General features: G+C 48.1%; 1 protein-coding gene across 9 annotated transcripts in view; it reads right to left on the bottom strand.

Moving 5' to 3' along the window:
* The window catches only part of AREL1 (apoptosis resistant E3 ubiquitin protein ligase 1), a 632,176-nt gene that overhangs the window by 59,983 nt on the left and 554,249 nt on the right, over positions 1-17,944 (bottom strand). For all 9 annotated transcript variants that reach the window (XM_085626755.1, XM_085626750.1, XM_085626754.1 and 6 more), the window contains one exon: positions 16,368-16,543. In XM_085626755.1, coding sequence (XP_085482881.1) covers positions 16,368-16,543 — 176 coding nt within the window. The remainder of the gene's footprint in view (positions 1-16,367; positions 16,544-17,944) is intronic.

The raw sequence follows: 17,944 nt of genomic DNA, 5'->3' as shown, positions 1-17,944 counted from the left end.
TCTACAAGACCCGACTTAGAAGGAATATGTTACTTACCTAGTAAGCATCTGTTTGCAGACTGTAGACCTGTAGATTCACATGTTCTGCATTCTCCTGTCATCTAATGTTGGCCTTGGATGTTTGCAAGTTGTTTTTGTCCATAGAAGTCTTTAGAGTCATGACGTATAGTGACTCCTCCTTTGGCTGGTAATGTGCAAGGGCACCGGCTCCATTGTTAGAATGGTTTCTGCACAGTGGGTGAGTAGGAAGATTGAGAGTACTGTAGAAAGGATAGAGACCATGCAAGAGGCAAGAAAAATAGTAGTGAAAAGAAAAACTGTGTGTATGAACAACAGCCAAAGGCTTCCGGGGAGGTGGGTGAGCGCACGTGAATACACAGTACTGAACGCCACAAACAGATGCTTAGAAAGTAAGCAAAATATTCAGTACATGGCATGTGTGGCTGTAGATGCACATGCACTGCATAGACTGTAAAGCAGTTCTCACCTAAGCGGTGGCTAGCCGGAGGATGTTGCAGAAGAATGTAAAGAGTTTGCAAGAAAAAAGTTTGCAAGACAGCTAGGGCAACTTGTGACTGTTGCCGTGCTAAGACATCTACACAGTAGTGTTTAGTGAATGTGTACAGAGTGGCCCAGATAGCTGCTTTACAGATGTCAGCAATGGGTATGTTTCTTAAGAACGCCATAGAAGCTTACCTTCGTGTGAGTGGAACTCAGCCAAGTTGGAGCAGGCAGATTGCTATTAGCTTTAGCACAGAAAGTTTGTTTCCAATTGACAACGCATCTAGCGATGCCCACCTTTGAGAGAGCAGAACCTTTGTGCGGTTTGGAAAAGGTGACTAAAAGCTGTTGAATTTTTCAGAAAGATTTGTTCTGTCGATATAGTACATCAAGGCATGCTTTATATCAAGAGCGTGAAGTGCCCTCTCCGCTACAGAGTCCAGCTGCAGAAGTACACCAATGGCTTGGTTGAGATGGAATGGAGATATCACCTTTACAAGAAATTTGGACTGTATCCAAGGACAACGCTGTCCTTTTGAACCTGAAAGAAAGGCTCCTCAAGAGTGAGGGCATGCAGCTCACTAACACATCTTAAGGATGTGAAAGTGACACGGAATGGTACCTTCCATGAGTGGATCTGTGAGGTGCATGAATGAAGATTTTCAAAGAAATGGCTCGTTAGTCTTAAAGGAAAATATTAAGGTTCCAGACTAGAGCTTGGGCAACTCTGGGTGGGATAACATGTTTGAGACCCTCTGAAGGCTTTGGCCACAGGTATCCCAAATAAGGAAGGGTGTTCCCAATTTTGCATGTAGACGGCTATAGCAGTCAGGTGTAGGTGTATGGACGAATATGCAAGGCCTGATTTTTGCAGTGAAGAAAGTAACACATGACTTCTTGAACTGGAGGATTAAGAGGGTCTAGGGTCTATATCTTAAGGAATGCAGTAGTGGACAAACCTTATCCACTTGGCAGCATAGCAGTCCTGGGTAGGGGGTCTGCATGCTTTGTTGAGGATGGACATACAGTCTTGAGAGAGGTGAGATAATTAAACTCTAGGGCCCCAAGAGCCAGATTGCTATATTGAGCTACATGGGATTGGAGGACCGATCTTGCTGTGGTCTTATGTGGGAAGGTCTGGCCTGCTCGGGAGATTCTCGTGGGAAATCACTGATATTTCCAGAAGGCTGGAGAACCATGGTTGCCTGGCCCAAGTGATAGCGATCAAGATGGGAGTGGGAGAAGTTTGCTGCAGCTTCTGAACCACATACTGGAGGGCGAGAGGCATAAAAGCATAGGCAAATATTCTCCAACAGTTCATCCATAGTGCATTGCCCTTGGACTGTGAGTGTGGGAACTTGGAGGAGAAGCTTTGACATTTGGAGTTTTAGGCAGCAACGAACAGTCGACATCGGGTACCCCTCCTTTGGTGGGAGTAGACTAGTAGATGGAGTTTCCACTCGTGGACTTGTTGCCACATCCTGCTGAGCAGGTCTGCAAAGACGTTATCCACTCCCACATGATACTCCGCCAGGAGATGTATCCAATAAGGAACAGCAGAGAGCCAAATGTTCTGCGCCAATGCGGATAGCTGCTGTGAGGGGCACTCTGTTTTTGGAGATAATACACGGAGGACATGTTGTCTGTTTTTATAAGAACTACCTTGTGATACATTTCCTGGAAAACTGCCTTGCTGGATCCAGCGCTAGCTGGATCACTAGCCGCTTGAGGTAAATGATATTTAGGTGGCGCTGCTGTGATGATCATATGCCTTGGACTATCAGGTTCTGAAGATGTTCTTCCCACCCCGAGAAAGAATCATCTGTGGTGATGGTCACTTGCAGAATCAGGTCTACGAAGGGCCAACTGAGCAGCAGGTTGTAGCTGTTGCACCACTGCAGAGATTGATGAGTGCTGGCCGGTATCAACACTAGATCTTCCCAATGACTCTCTGCTTGTTACCAATGTGTTGCGTGGTAATGCTGGAGTGCGTGCATGTGCAAATGGGTGTAGAGAACAATGGCTGTGCCTGAGGCCATCATACCTAAAAGCTGCATGACTGTTTTGACAGTTGACGAACGGACTGAAAAAGAGAAAATAACTGCTGAAAAGCCAGCGCTCTTGGTTAACTGAGGTAAGCTCTACTATTAAATGTGTATAGTGCAGCGCCTAGGAAAGGTTGAATTTGCAGAGATTGGAGGTGGGACTTGACAGTGTTTATTGTAAAGCCTACTGTGTGAAGGAAAGAAATCGTTGTTTGAGTGTGTGTGAGGCAATGGTGCTTGCTTGCACTCTTGTTCAGCCATTCGTCTAAGTAGGGGAAGACATGCATGCCATTCACATGAGGTGGGCGGCCACCACCACGAGACACTTGGGGGGTAGTGGTGACCCCAAACAGTAGCACTTTGAACTGGTAATGACGACCACTTACTATGAATTGTAGGTAGCAGAGAGAGATGGATAGGTGTATGGAAGTATGCATCCTTTAGTTTGAGAACTGTCATAATGTCGCACTGCTGCAGAAGAGGGATGACATTCTGTAGGGTGACCATATACAAGTACTCTGAGAGGATTCCTCGCGTCGCTTGCTGACATCCGTTTCACCTATTTTTTCCGTACCCTCACGGCGAATGGGCAGACCGACAACATAATACAAGTATACACAGTATACAAAATATATATACACAAATACATACAGTATATAGGTAAAGAGGAAACGCTAAGAATCAAAGCATTTCCTAACAACAAACTGTATGGCAAGCAAATGGCCTATGAAAAACAACAATGTCACACAATAAGAACTTTTTTTTGGTGTATGCAGGTGGACAACAGGGAGGCGGGTGGGACAGTGAGAAATCCACAGGCAGATACTGTATCCACCAGAAAAAGTCTTACCAAGGTAAGTAACTTGTTCTTCTGATGGATACATCTGCCTGTGGATTCCTCACAGGTTGAATTGAATCCCCAAGCTGTTCCTCTCCCAAAGGAGGGTGTCCACCTACCTATACCAATAAATCCTACAGCACATAAGGTGTAAAATGGCTATCCCTCGTAACCTCCGAATCTAAGCAATAATGGTTAGCGAAAGTGTGGAGGGAGGCCCAAGTTGCTAACTTGCAGATGTCTACAACAGGGACACCTCTAGCCAAAGCAGAAGAAGATGACTTCGCTCTGGTGGAATGAGCTCCAATACCTTCAGGGGGCTCCTCCTTTGGCAAGGGGTAGCACATCATGATGCACAAGATGATCCACCTGGAGAAAGTTAGTTTGTAGACAGCCTTGCCCTTCATCCTTCCATTATGGCCAACGAAGAGCTGGTCATCCAGTCTTAAGTCCCTGGTTCTGTCCAGGTAGAAGCTGACCTCCCTCCTAGGGTCCAGACGGTGAAGTCTCTCCTCCTCCTTGGAAGAGTGAGGGTGAAGATAGAAGGTATTTAAGGTAATTGACAGTCCAAGATGGAAAGGAGTAACCACCTTAGACAGGAAATCAACGCTGGTCCTGAGAACCATCTTATCTGCATGAATGGTTAAAAAAGCGGGTTTAAAACTAAGAGCCTGAAGCTCACTTACCCTTCCGGCGGAGGTAATAGCAATCAGAAAAACTGTCTTGAAAATAAGAAGCCTCAACGGGCAACTATGAAGAGGATCAAAAGGAGACCACATCAGAAATGTAAGTACTAAATTCAAATCCCACTGAGGCATAATAACGGGAGTGGGAGGGTACCTATTGGTGAGGCCCTTATTGAGCCTCATGACAATGTGGGACTTAAATAAAGACGGCAGGTCCGGCAAACAAGGGAAGGCCAACAAGTAACCCTTAACCGTAACCACCGCAAAACCTTCCTGGGCCAAGGAAAGTGAAAAAACAAGTACATCAGATAAATGGGCCTTCAAAGGATCAATGGATCTCTCTCCACACCACTTCATAAACTTGGACCATCTAGAGCAATAATTAGATTTGGTGGAGTGTTTCCTGGATGATAAAATAACATCCACCACATACGGTAGGGGAGAGAAAGAACTAAGGTTGCCCATTCAATCTCCAGGCATGAAGGTGCAGGCTCTGGAGGTGGGGGTGTAAAACTTCCCCCTGCGACTGCGAGAGGAGGTCTGCCCTGAGAAGGAGACGGAGTGGAGGGTGCGATGAGAGGTGAAGGAGGTCTGTGTACCACATCCTTCTTGGCCAATCCGGGGCGATCAATATGACTTGGGCCCAGTCTTGGCAAATCTTCCTCAGAACTCTAAGAATCAAGGGTATGCGGGAAACACATAAAGGAGTTGTGAGCCCCAAGCCAATTGAAATGCGTCCCCCCCAACGCTCCTCGCATCGGATACTTAAGGCTGCAGAACGACCGGCAATGTGCGTTCTCTTAAGTGGCAAAAAGGTCCAACCAAGGAAACACCCACATTCCAAAGATGTGATGGACCACCTCCGGATTAAGCCGCAACTCGTGATCGGCCAACTATCGTCAACTGAGACTGTCCGCACGCACATTTAGCACCCGGCCAGATGATTTGCAGTTACACAAATCTGATGGCCCTGAGCCCAGGACCAGAGTTGCAGAGCCTCTCTGCAGAGACGATACAACCCTACAACTCCCTGTTTGTTTATGTACCACATCAAGGTAGTTTTGTCCCTTAGGACTTGAACTGGTTGACAGCCAAATGTATTGCCCTTAATTCCAGAATGTTGATGTGGAGCAACCTTTCCTCCGGAGACCAAAGACCCTTGATCTCCAGATGCCCCAGATGAGCACCCCACCCTAGAGTAAAGGCATCCGAGATCACCGTGGCCACCGGTGGAGGAAGTTGAAAAGGCTTCCCTTGAAACAAGTTGCCCTGCACACTCCACCAAGACCGCTCCACTGCAGTGTCTCTGGAGAGTCTGATAATCTCCCTGAGATCTCCATTGTGCTGATACCACTGACTGTGGAGGCACCACCAGAATGCCCTCATGTGCCAGCGTGCATTGGTGACCAACAGTATGTAGGAAGCGAACAGACCGAGCAGGAGTAGGACCTTCAGAACTGGAACAACCGCTCCATCGTGAAACAAATAAATCATCTCCTGAATGTCGAGAATCCTCTACGGAGGCGGGTAAGCTCAACACACAGTAGTGTCCGGTACTGTCCCTATGAACAGGCTGCGCTGAGAGGGCACCAGGTGAAATTTGGGTACATTTATCAAAAAGCCCAAAACAAACAACAGCTGTGTTGTTACCTGCAGATGATGCAGCACCATCTCTGGCGACTTTGCTTTGAGTAGCCAGTCATCCAGATAGGGGAAAACAGGAATCCCCGACCTTTTGAGATGAGCTGCCACCACCACCATCACCTTTGTGAAGACCCGAGGTGCGGCACTATGCCCGAACGGGAGAACTACAAACTCGTTAGTGCTGAGGCCCTGTCGTAAAATGGAGATACTTCCGATGCGACTTCAGGATGGGAATGTGAAAATATGCATCCTGTAAATCGATCAACACCATTCAGTCTTCTTGCTGCAGTGCCAGAAGAACCTGAGCCAGGGTCAACATCTTAAATTTCTCCTGCTTGAGGTAAAAATTCAAGGACCTGAGGTCTAGGATCTGTCTTAACCTGCCGTCCTTCTTGGGGATAAGGAAGTAGCTGGAGTAACATCCCTGACCCCTTTTCTGCTCCGGAACCACCTCTATCACACCTTTCTGCAGTAAGGCAAGAACCTCCTGCTGGAGGAGCAGCAAATGGTCCTCTGAACACCAGCCTTGGCGAGGAGGGTAAGGAGGTGGAAACTCTTGAAAGGGTATGGCATACCCATTCACTACAAGATTCAAACCCCGAAAGTCTGATGTAATAGATTTCCAATCTTGTAGAAAATGGGACACCTGACCACCTACAGGGCCAACATGTTCCAAGATGGGGGATCTAGAGCTGCTTTCCCGTGGTACCAGTGGTGGGGACAGGGGAGGAAGAGGAGGAGGAGGAGAAGGAGGAGGGCTGTTGCCGGGAGGCCCCCCGCAGATGACCTCTACCCTTTCCCTCTGTATGATTTGTACAGAGGGTTCTGCTGCTGCTGACAGCCTAGAAAGGAAGCCGCCTTCCCAAATCGGCAGTCCTAAGGATGTTGCAGTAGCTCTACTGTCCTTCAAATTTTGTAGAGCCGAATCTGCTTTTGCACCAACGTGTCTGGACCCATCAAAAGGCAGCTCAAGAAGAGTAGCCTGCACATCTGGAGAGAACCCCGAAAACCTGAGCCAGGCATGCCTCCTGGTAGCCACGGAGGAACCCATCGCCCTCGCTACAGAATCTGTAGTATCCAGCCCCGACTGGATTACCAGACGGGCTGCAGCCTGTGTGTCTGCCAAAACTTTCAAAAAGGAACCTCGGGCATCCTCTGGTAAGGAATATGCTACTTACCAGTATGCATCTGTTCTTGGCGTGTAGAGCTGCAGATCTACACACTTTTGCATAGAACGCCATCTGGTGTTGGGCCCGGACGTTTGCAGTTTGTTTTTCCTATTGGAAAGTCTTTGGAAGTCACGAGGTCGGTGACTCCTCCTTTGGATCGTATTGCGCACGGGCTTCGGCTCCATCCTCAGATTGTTTTTCGCCAGCAGGGAAAGATGGAGCGTAGTAGTAACAGGAAAGATGCCCATGTGTGTTGTATCTAAATAAGATAAACTGGAACAGATAAAGGTAGCCGGGGAGGCGGGTGGGCATGTGTAGATCTGCAGCTCTACATGCAAAGAACAGATGCATACTGGTAAGTAGCATATTCCGTTCGAGGCATATGAGCTGCAAATTACAAACTTGTGCATAGATTATATAGCAGTACCCATCCTTAGCGGCGACCAACCGGATCTGTTGCAGTGGTTTGAAATAATGTTTTGAGTACAGCCTGGCCCACACTAGCCTATTGCTTAGTTTGCACATCTACCCAATAGTGTTTAGTGAAAGTGTGCGGTGTTGACCATGTAGCTGCTCTGCAGATATCATCTAATGGGATGTTCCCTAAAAATGCCATTGAAGCCCCTATTTTACGTGTAGAGTGGGCTTTAGGGGGAACGGATAGCGTTCGTTTTGCTTTGTGGTAGCAAATCTGAATGCATTTGACAATCCACCTAGCTATCCCCGACTTGGAGATGGGGTTACCCTTGTGTGGTGGAGAGAAAAAGACAAACAGTTGTTTGGTCTTACGGAAAGGTTGTGTTCTCTCTATGTAGTAGAGTAAGGCTCTTTTGACATCTAGTGTGTGAAGAGCTCTTTCTGCAACGGTCTGTGATTGCGAGGAGAATGCTGGTAGTTCTACAGCTTGGTTTAGGTGAAAGGGAGAAATGACTTTAAGGAGGAATTTTGGGATGGTGCGGAGAACAAACTTGTTATGGTGCATTTGGAGAAAAGGTTCTTGAATGGTAAGTGCTTGTATCTCACTGACCCTTCTGAGGGAAGTTATGGCTACAAGAAAAACGGTTTTCCACGTTAGGAATTGAAGTTCACATTTGTGCAGAGGTTCGAAGGGAGGCCCCATTAGTCTGGTGAGAACAATATTTAGGTTCCACACAGGTGAGGGTGGTAGCCTGGGGGGAATTATTCTTTTAAGGCCTTCCATTAAGGCTTTAATGGCAGGTACTCTAAAGAGTGATAGATGTTGCCTGTTTTGTAGATAAGCTGCTATGGCTGTGAGGTGCAGTCTAATAGACGTATAAGCTATATTGCATCTTTGTAGGTGAAGTAAATAGCCTATGATGTGTTGAATGGACACATCTAGGGGATTGATGGTATTGTTGTGACAATAGACAACAAAACGTTTCCACTTGGCGGCGTAGCACGCTCTAGTGGTGGCTCGCCTAGCTTCTTTGATGACGTTCATACAGTCAGGGGGAAGATTTAGGTAACCGAATTCTAGGATTTCAGGAGCCAGATCGCTAGGTTGAGCTGAGCTGAGTCCGGGTGCCTGATTTCTCCATGGTTCTGGGTTAAGAGGTGTGGAGAGAGGTGTAACTTTTGGTGCGGTACTACAGAGAGTTCCAGCAGTGTGGTGTACCACGGTTGTCTGGCCCAAGTTGGAGCTACTAGGATTAGTGTGAGGGAGTGTTGTTGTAGTTTGCGCACCACTAAAGGAATGAGTGGGAGAGGCGGAAAAGCATACGCAAATCTGCCTGACCAGTTCATCCATATTGCATTGCCTTTGGACAATGGGTGTGGATATCTGGCTGCAAAGCTTGGGCATTTGGCGTTTTCGTGGGTGGCGAAGAAGTCTATCTGTGGATGCCCCCACATTTGAAAGTACGGGTGAAGAACTTGTGGGTGGAGTTCCCACTCGTGGAGTTGTTGTGTTTGTCTGCTGAGCTATGGTATATTGGACTCCTGGGACATGTTGGGCTAGGAGAACATTTTTCTGGGGTATGGCCCATCTCCATATGCTCTGTGCTAGCTGAGAGAGCTGTGGAGAGTGCGTGCCGCCTTGTGTTTGTATATAGTACATGGCTGTCATGTTGTCCTTGCGGACTAGTACTGCCTTGACCGAAATCTGTGTTTGAAAAGATTTTAGGGCTAAAAAGATGGCTAGTAACTCCAGATGGTTGATGTGGAGTAACTTTTGTTGAGGTGTCCATCTGCCCTGCATGGTGTGATGTAGTAGGTGAGCTCCCCAGCCGGAGAGCGATGCGTCCGTTGTCAGTACTATCTGAGGAACCGGGTCCAGGAACGGTCGACCTTTGGAAAGGTTTGTGGTGGTCCACCACTGCAGAAAGCGATGGGTACGACCGTCTACCAACACCAGATCTGATAATTGACCTTGGGCCTGGTTCCATTGGCGCGCTAAGCACTCTTGGAGAGGACGCATCTGGAGTCTTGCGTGAGGTACTATGAATATGCAAGAGGCCATCAACCCTATTCGTTGCATAAACACCCGAGCTGGAAGAGAGTGTTGAGCCATAAATTTTGCGCGTAGAGCCTGAATGCTTGTAATCCTGGCAGGACTGGGGTAGGCTAGCGCTTTTGAGGTGTCTATGGTGGCACCGAGGTATTGTTTTATGTAGGATGGTTGTAGGTGGGACTTTGCGTGGTTTACTGTGAAGCCCAGTTGGTGAAGTAGCTGGATAGTGGCATGCGTGTGTTGTACACACTGGTTGTATGAACTGGCTTTTATTAGCCAGTCGTCTAGGTATGGGAAGACATGGATGTGTTGTCTCCTCAGGTGTGCTGCCACTACTGCTAGGCACTTGGTGAAAACTTGTGGTGCTGTGGTGACTCCGAATGGGAGTACTTTGAATTGGTAGTGTTGGCTGTCCACTACAAATCTGAGGAACTTCCTGTGAGCGTTGTGCACAGGAATGTGGAAATAAGCGACTTTTAGGACTAAAGTGGTCAGGAAGTCGTTTTGAGAGAGCAGTGGAAGTACCTGCTGAAGTGTTACCATGTGAAAATAGTCTGAGTGTATGTATGTGTTTAGAGGCCGGAGGTCTAGGATGGGCCGTAGAGTCTCGTCCCTTTTTGGTATGAGAAAATATAGGGAGTAGACCCCTATATTTCGTTGGTTGGTAGGAACGGGTTCTATCGCCCCTTTTTGTAGGAGGGAGATTACCTCCTGCTTTAGTAATGTTAGATGTTCCTGTGACATTGGGCGTTGCCTGGATGGAATGTTTGGGGGGGGTAGATATTAGTTCTAGGCAGTAGCCTGACCAAATTATTTGTGTTACCCATTTGTCTGAGGTGATGGTAGCCCAGACAGGAAGGAAATTTTGTAGTCTGCCCCCGACCGGAGTGGGATGGTCTGGGGGGAGTGGAGGGAAGTCATTGGGTAGGTGCGGAGGCAGGGCGGGCGGTGTTTGGCTTGCCTCTGCCTTTGTTATTGTTGCCCCTGTAGCCGCCTCTTTGGTAACCCCTTGTGAAGGTGGATTGGGTAGGGGCCTTATATGAAGTGAAAGCGCTATCAGAGGAGTAGCCTCTGGATGTACTCCGAAAGGAGGAACGGCGAAAGGAACACCTGGGAGGGTGCGATTGTAAGGCTCCCATAGATTTCGCCTTGTCCGTGTCTTTTTTCATCTTTTCTAGGGCCTCATCTACTTTTGGGCCGAACAGATGTTCCTGGTCGAAGGGATGGTTCAGGATGGAAGCTTATACTTCTGGTTTAAATCCTGAGATCCTTAGCCAGGCATGGCGACGGAGGAGGACGCTAGTATTGATGGCCATGGAGGCGGTGTCGGCTGCATCTAGGGCACAACGGATGGAGGTATTAGTGATGGTTTTGCCCTCCTGAATTAACTCGTTTGCCCTATTTTTGTATTTGTCAGGGAGGTGTTGCATTATGGCTTCTAGTTCGTCATAATGGGCCCTGTCATATCTTGCTAGTAGCGCTTGTGTATTAGCGATACTCCATATGTTGGCAGCTTGTGATGCAGCGCGCTTGCCGGATGCGTCCAAAAGTTTAGACTCTTTGTCAGGTGGTGGTGCTTCGCCTGACGCCTGGGAGTTGGCCCTCTTTTGTGCTGTGGACACTACCAGGGAATCTAGGGGTGCTGGCCCTCTGATGTAGGAGCGATCTGTAGGGGCGGCTCTATATTTCTTCTCAATGCGCGGGTTAATGACCCTGGCTCTGACTGGGTCTTTAAAGACCTCCGGCGCATGTTTTATAACTCCTTTGAGCATGGGCAGTATGGAGGTGGCCCTATGCGTGGTGTCGAAAGTATCGAGGAGGAAATCCTCCTCCATGGGGTCGGTATGGAGATCTACCCCGTGATAGTGTGCAGCCCTTTGGAGTAAGTGGTTGAACCCCAATGAGTCTTCTGGTGGGGATGGTCTCGAAGGGTAGAGATCATCTTGTGGGACGTTAGGAATGTCGGGCATGTTATAGTCGTCCCATGGGTCTGGGGAGCCTGTGGGAGTGGGGTCCCCTGTCATGGGGCACGTCCCCTAGGTCATCATACGTGTCATCATGATCATCATCATCCGGAGGGGGTGTTGGGGAATGATGAGGAGGGGGTGGAGAAGGAGAAGGTGGAGAAGGAGAAGGTGGAGGAGGAGAAGGTGGAGGAGGGGAAGGTGGAGGGGGTGGAAGAGGAGGGGAAGGTGGAGGGGGTGGAAGAGGTGGGGAAGGTATTCTGAAAGGTGAGGTAGCAGAGTCCTTCCTCTTTGGAGGTGGAGCTGGGGCAGGTTTTTCCAGCTGTCTCTTTTTGATACTGAGCATCAAATGTCCGGTTTTGGGATCCTTGGTCAATGTTTTTTGCAATGGATCCGGTGTAAAGAGTTCTTCTGAAGGTGGTTTATCCGTCGGCGCCGAAGACATCGGGCCGTTGGTTTTTTGGCTTTAGTGTCCTGTCTGGAACTATGCGGCTTGGAAAGGGCTTTTTGTTTGGTCGGCACCAAGATGGGTTTTGGCTTCGAGATCTCGGTGCCGGTGGCCTTGTGTGCTTTTGTCGGTTCCGGGGATGTTATCGTTACCGAGGAGCTGGAGCTGGGTTTCTGCACTGAGTGTTTCGGTATGGGGCTCGGTGCCAAAGAGGAGGCCATTTTCTTTTTCGGTGGCGGTGCGGAGGAGTGTTTGTCAGCACCGACGGTGGGCTGGCTCGAGCCGGAGCCGCCGGAAGGCTTAATCGGCTTCTTTACCGGTCCCGTAGGTGCGGTGTGGGAAGCAGTGTCTTTGGTCTTACCTAGGCCCGGAGGCGAAGGCGTGACCAAAGCCTTTTTCGGTGAGGGTGTGGGGGCAAATTGGTACTCACGACCCTCTGTGCGGGAGTGATGTCCTCCACATCTGAATGGTCGGCTTCGGAGGCGCTGACGAGGCCCTCGTCGGTGTGGTGTTCTTCTGGAGCGTCGACGCCCTCTCCGAAGATGTCATCTGGAATCGCCGTCGCGAGTGTGCCATGGTTCTTCTTGCCCTTCGGTCTCGAATAGTTTTCTTGGACCGAAAGGACTTGCACGCTAGACAGTCTCGAGCCTCGTGTTCAGGGGAGAGGCAGAGGTTACATACTTTGTGGAGATCGGTGTGGGGGAATTTGGACCCACATCGAGGGCACTTCTTGAAGGGAGTCCTTTCCATTAGCCAGGACCAGAGCTTGGGGAGGCCCGAAGGCCGTCGTCGATGACTGGAATCGAAGGTCTTGATCGATGAGAGCCGCGCCGAGTGTGGAGATAGCGATCGAAACAATACCGCAAATTGGGGTGAGGATTGCGCGTCGATTGAACTGGAAACCTGTTTGGAACCGGAGCGCGAAGATCACATCCGAGTCCGATGGCAGAAAAAAACAATCTGAGGATGGAGCCGAAGCCCATGCGCAATACGATCCAAAGGAGGAGTCACCGACCTCGTGACTTCCAAAGACTTTCCAATAGGAAAAACAACTGCAAACATCCGGACCCAACACCAGATGGCGATCTATGCACAAGTGTGTAATCTGCAGCTCATATGCCTCGAACCTAAGGTACCAACTGTTTAGCCAAGTCCATTAAAGCATGGATATATCTCCCAACAAGCATGAGGCATTCGTTGACTTTAACGCCATACTTGCAGAGGATAAAACCTTTGTGGTGGGGAAAGACCCAGCTGACTGCTTAGAACAAGAAGCCTGAACTACCAAGCTTTTCAGCAAAGGATTGGCACTAAGGAAAGCCCGAGCAGGCTTATATCATCTTGCCACAGTCCTTGAAACAGCAAGGGCAGATAAGGGTTTCTGCCATACCTCCAGAATTGGCTCAGTCAAAGCCTCATTGAAAGGTAACAGAGGTTCCATAACAGAAGATGGAGAATGCAACGCCTCAGTGAGTATATTTGACCTAATCTCATCCATGGGCAGTTGAAGGTCCAAAAGATCAGCAGCCTTTCTGATGACAGAATGGTACGGTGCAATATCCTGTGAAGGTAAGGCTTTCGGGGATGAAAGCTCCCACTCCAGGGAAGTGTCTAAGCCACTGACCTCCCGAAGGCCCTCAAATTCATCAACGGAGTTGAGGATTTCTCCTTCTTCCGTCTGAAACTGCTGGTACTCTTCTTCCTCCAGAAGCCTTTGGGCTTCTCTACTGGAGCGCATTTTCGGGATCACTGCGCCGGAGACACTGGCGTTGGAGGACCTTCGGAAGCGGGCAATGGCGCCGCTCGAAGCGGAGAAGGTGTCAGCCCAACACCAGATGGCGCCGGAGACTGTGGTATCAGCATCGAAAATCTTGGAGCTGGAAACTGCCATGACAGCGCTGTCGGCATAAAGGGCACAAAGGGTGCCTGGACGGATTGTTGAGGGATGCCCAAATTATAGGCAAGCGACCCACGGGGCCAGACAGCGCACTGGTAGGGTAGGATGCCTTGGCAAACATGCCAAATATAGCATCGAGAAAATGCAACGGATCGGACCCTGGACCTGGAAAGGGTGGATAAGGATCTGGAACCACCGGATTTGGATCTAATCGAGGCCACGTGGAGGGCTGTGGCTGCGGCACCGGGGACATCAGATCCGGTCTCAGGAACAGGAGGAGACTCCCTGGGCGCCAGAGAAACACTAAATGCCAGTGAACCTCTCGGCATCAGAGAATAGGTCGGAGTCGCCTGTGGAGAAAGAGAAGGCGACGGCGAGGCATCCTTAGCATGACTTCGCAGAGCCGGAGAAGTCTACCTCGAAGCCCTATTCTTCGAAGATAGACGACGAGATCCATGCCTCCGCTTCTTCTTGTGTTCCCTCGACTCTGAGGTATGCGACGTCGATGACTTCGATTTAGATCTCTTGCGACCCCATTTCTCCTTTTTTGCATGTGCCATGAAAAGCTTGGCCTCATGATCTTTCAGCACCTTCGAATTTATCTTCCAACAGCTGGAACATCCTTCGACGTTGTGGTCTAACGAAAGGCACTAGAGACCGTCGTCGTGGGGATCCGTGATGGACATATGTTCCCCACACTCGCTGCAAGGATTGAATCGACACTTCTTCAAAGTAGCCATCGCACTGCTACACCAAGAGTGAAGTAGAAACAAAGTTATATGAAACCAACTGGAGAGTACCAGAAAACAATTACGCATCGACGGCGCGGAAAAAAAGGGAACTGACGTCAGCACACCGACGAGGTCTTCTTATGGCTCCGATGACGTCACGCAGAGTTGCGTGCGGAGCCGTCTCATTGTGACATTCTCGTTGAGATGGGACAGCTTGAAAAAGAGTTTCCGTGGAATGCTGGCGCGCAGGGGTAATTCAAAAGGTGAGGAAGGCAGATGTATCCATCAGAAAGAGTAGTACTGAAAGTAAGTAACTTGTTTTTCTAATGGAAACTTTTAACTATAGATTCCTCACCTTTAGATAGATACGAAAATAGTACCTCCCATAGGTGGAGGGTCTATGGAGTGGAATCTGACCAAACAGTCCTGTAGGACCAGACAGGCCAAATGTCCTCCCCGTCAGACCCAGCTGTCACTGCAGTAGTGCTTCGTCAACATGTGCACTGATGCCCATATAGTGACCTGCCAGATATCAAGAATAGGCACTTTGTGTGCCAACACAGGTGGTGACAGCTTTGGCCTAGGTGGAATAGGCCCTCAAGTCCTTCCATAGGCTATTTTTTGGTCAATGCGTAGAAGATCTTAATGCACGCTTTTCCCTGCTTAGCCCCAGACAATCCCACAAAAAGCTGACCTTCCATCCGATGATCTTTGGTGCCACTAATTTAAAAGCTTAAGGCTCTTTTGAGGCCCAGTCGATGGAGTCTCTACTCATCATTTGAGGGGGTGAGACGGGCCAAAGAATGTTGGAAGGGTGAGGGATTCCCCAATGTGAAAAGGCATCACAATACTAAGCAAGAAAGCCACCCTGACCCTCAACAGCAGTTTGTCTGGCAAAAATGAATTGTAGGATGACTGCACAGAGAGCCCGGAGCTCATTCACGTGAGATCGCAATGAAGAATATAGTTTTGAGTCAGCAGATGCAATGATCAGCTGTGCATAAGCAGAAAGAGGGTACAGATGAGAATTATCATGACCAAATTTAGATCCCACTGTGGCATCACAAATGGCTTGGGAGGGAACATGTGTATCAAACCTTTATTGAACCGCATAACAGGGGATTTAAACAAGGATGGCTAGTCTGGCAAATGTATGAAGGCCAAAAGGACATACAAATAACCTTAAATAGTGTCCACTGCAAGACCTTACTGGGCCCAAGATCAAACCAACAATAAAACATCGGACAATTTGGTTGTAAAAGGTTTGTGCTGCGGACTCCACACCAGGCCACAATTTTTTCCCAATGCATGGCGTAAATGGATTTTGGAGAGGGACGCCTGGCTTATAGGATGACATCTACAACCTTGCGTAATAGATCAAACGCAGTCAACTGTGCGCTGCTTAATCTCCACAAATGAAGGTGTAGATCTCTTAGTGGATAAAGAACCACATCTGACTTGTGTTCAACACCAAATCTTAAAATGGAGTCTTTGTCCTTGTGCATTGGAGGTGTAAGGGGGGGGGGGGGGAAATCATGAGTCACCGTGAAACTCAAAGATTTTACTCAAAAAGAAAAATGTGAAATGTCTACACCAAATATTATATGGCAGGAGTGAGCAAAGCATGCGATCTACAGCTACACATGCTACAAATATTGTCTTACATTAGGCACATGATTCACAAGCAAGTAATACAGTAATTCTACAGTTTTGGTCAACGGCCTATGTCTCCATGATGTTTTGCACTGACTTTTGATAAATTGCACTAAACCAGTGTGTAACCATGTCCTACTTCACTTGGTGCAGATGGATGTACTAAAGGATGAGTCTGAAACAATACAGAGACACTGCAAAATAATCATTGGAACACGGAAACTATGTACTGTATTGGCAGTACTCTAAGGTTTTACTTGTGACTGAAATGTATGACATCAAATGTGAGCTGAGGATTTACACAGGAAGCGTGGTACTTACCACGTGTGTGCCATTGGCAGGGAGCTGTGAGTGGGGGATGCGATAATCTGGAAGGATGGACAAAGGGCTGCAAACCCTCCAGGAGGCAGCTGGGAAGATCCAGTTGTGAACTGCAGCAGCCGAGCAAGTTCTTCTTGAGTGAAACTAGAGACCACAGCCCAGAACCAAGTCATTATCTACAAGGAAATAAATAAGAGTTACTAGGACAAAGTGATAATAATCTCAGAAATTCAGAAGAAAAGAGATGATAGACATGGAAAAAGAGAACAAGTGAGTGAAAGAACTACAAAGTGAAGACAAATCGGAAAAGTAAAGGGAAAATGGTGAAATAAAGCCAGAGAAACCAATACAGAGAAAGAGACAACATGAATCTCATAGTGTTCTGTAGCACAACAGGTCTCCTAGCCACTTAAACAACTTATTTATATCCATGCAGAGAGAATAAAAAGTGATGGAAGAATATTATTATCATTAAGATTTGTAGGGCGCGCAGCTACCCCAAGGGGTTTCCAGGCACCACGCCTGATAGGACAGTACAGAGAGAAGGAAGAGCGAGGGAAGACTGAAGTTAAAACAGACAGGTTTTCAAACCCTTGCAAAAGGCGCAAAAAGGGGTCTCATTTCGCAAAGGGGCGGGTAAGTAGTTCCATAAAGTCGGTCCCAAGTATGAGAATGACTGGCCTCTCATACAGGCAAGTTTGACTTTTGGAACAACAAACCGGATATGTTGGGCAGAGCGGAGGGGGTGAGAGGGATGGTAACGTTGGACCAGGTTCTTTAGGTATTTAGAGGCCGTGCCAGTTTTGATTCTAAACATATAGCACAGAGCCTTGAATTTCACCCGATTCGGCACCATCAGCCAGTGTAAGTCCCGAAGAATCTCCAAGATAGAGAAGGACTTTGGCAGACGAAAAAGAAGTCTAGCTGCTGCATTTTGCACCAGCTGTTGCTTCTGGATGGTTAGTTTATTGGCTCCCAGATATAGGACATTTCTGTAATCCAATATTGACGTAACCAGGGCATGGATCACAGTCCTCTGTGCTGGGTGTGGGATCATCCATAATATCTTCCTTAGCCATTTCAGGACTGCGGAACAGGTGGTGTATACTATAGTGTTATTGTGAAACCTCACAATGTAACACTTACCAACCCATTCAGGACCAATAGGTTTCCTTTGTAAAACCCTTAGCTCCACCTAGGGTAGCTGTGGCTCTGAGCAGTAAGGCTTACACAAAGGAGCAAATGTTAAGCATTTAAAACGGCATCGAAACGATTGAAGAAATACACAAGACACTCAATAAAACTGACACCAATTTGTAAGAGTAGATTGTATGTATTTTTAGAGAGCAAAACGATAAAGATCCTACGGAGAGTTCCGGAGATACAACATTTATAAGGTCCTTAGAAACAGTTATCTTGGCGGGAGAAGCAGTCTTCAGTCAGTTCCAGGCACTTTTATCACTTTGCTATAGGTTTCTCTGGAAGTGGTCCTGCTGTAAGAGATACGAGATGCTGAAGATGATCAAGGATGCTGTAGATGTGATGCAGTTGATAGGGAGTCTTTCTGCAGCTACTCC

The sequence above is a fragment of the Triturus cristatus genome, chromosome 9, assembly GCF_964204655.1.
Source record: "Triturus cristatus chromosome 9, aTriCri1.1, whole genome shotgun sequence".
Lineage (NCBI taxonomy): Eukaryota > Metazoa > Chordata > Amphibia > Caudata > Salamandridae > Triturus > Triturus cristatus.
Note: the sequence above shows the minus strand (reverse complement) of the source record. Positions and strands in the feature narration are given on the sequence as shown.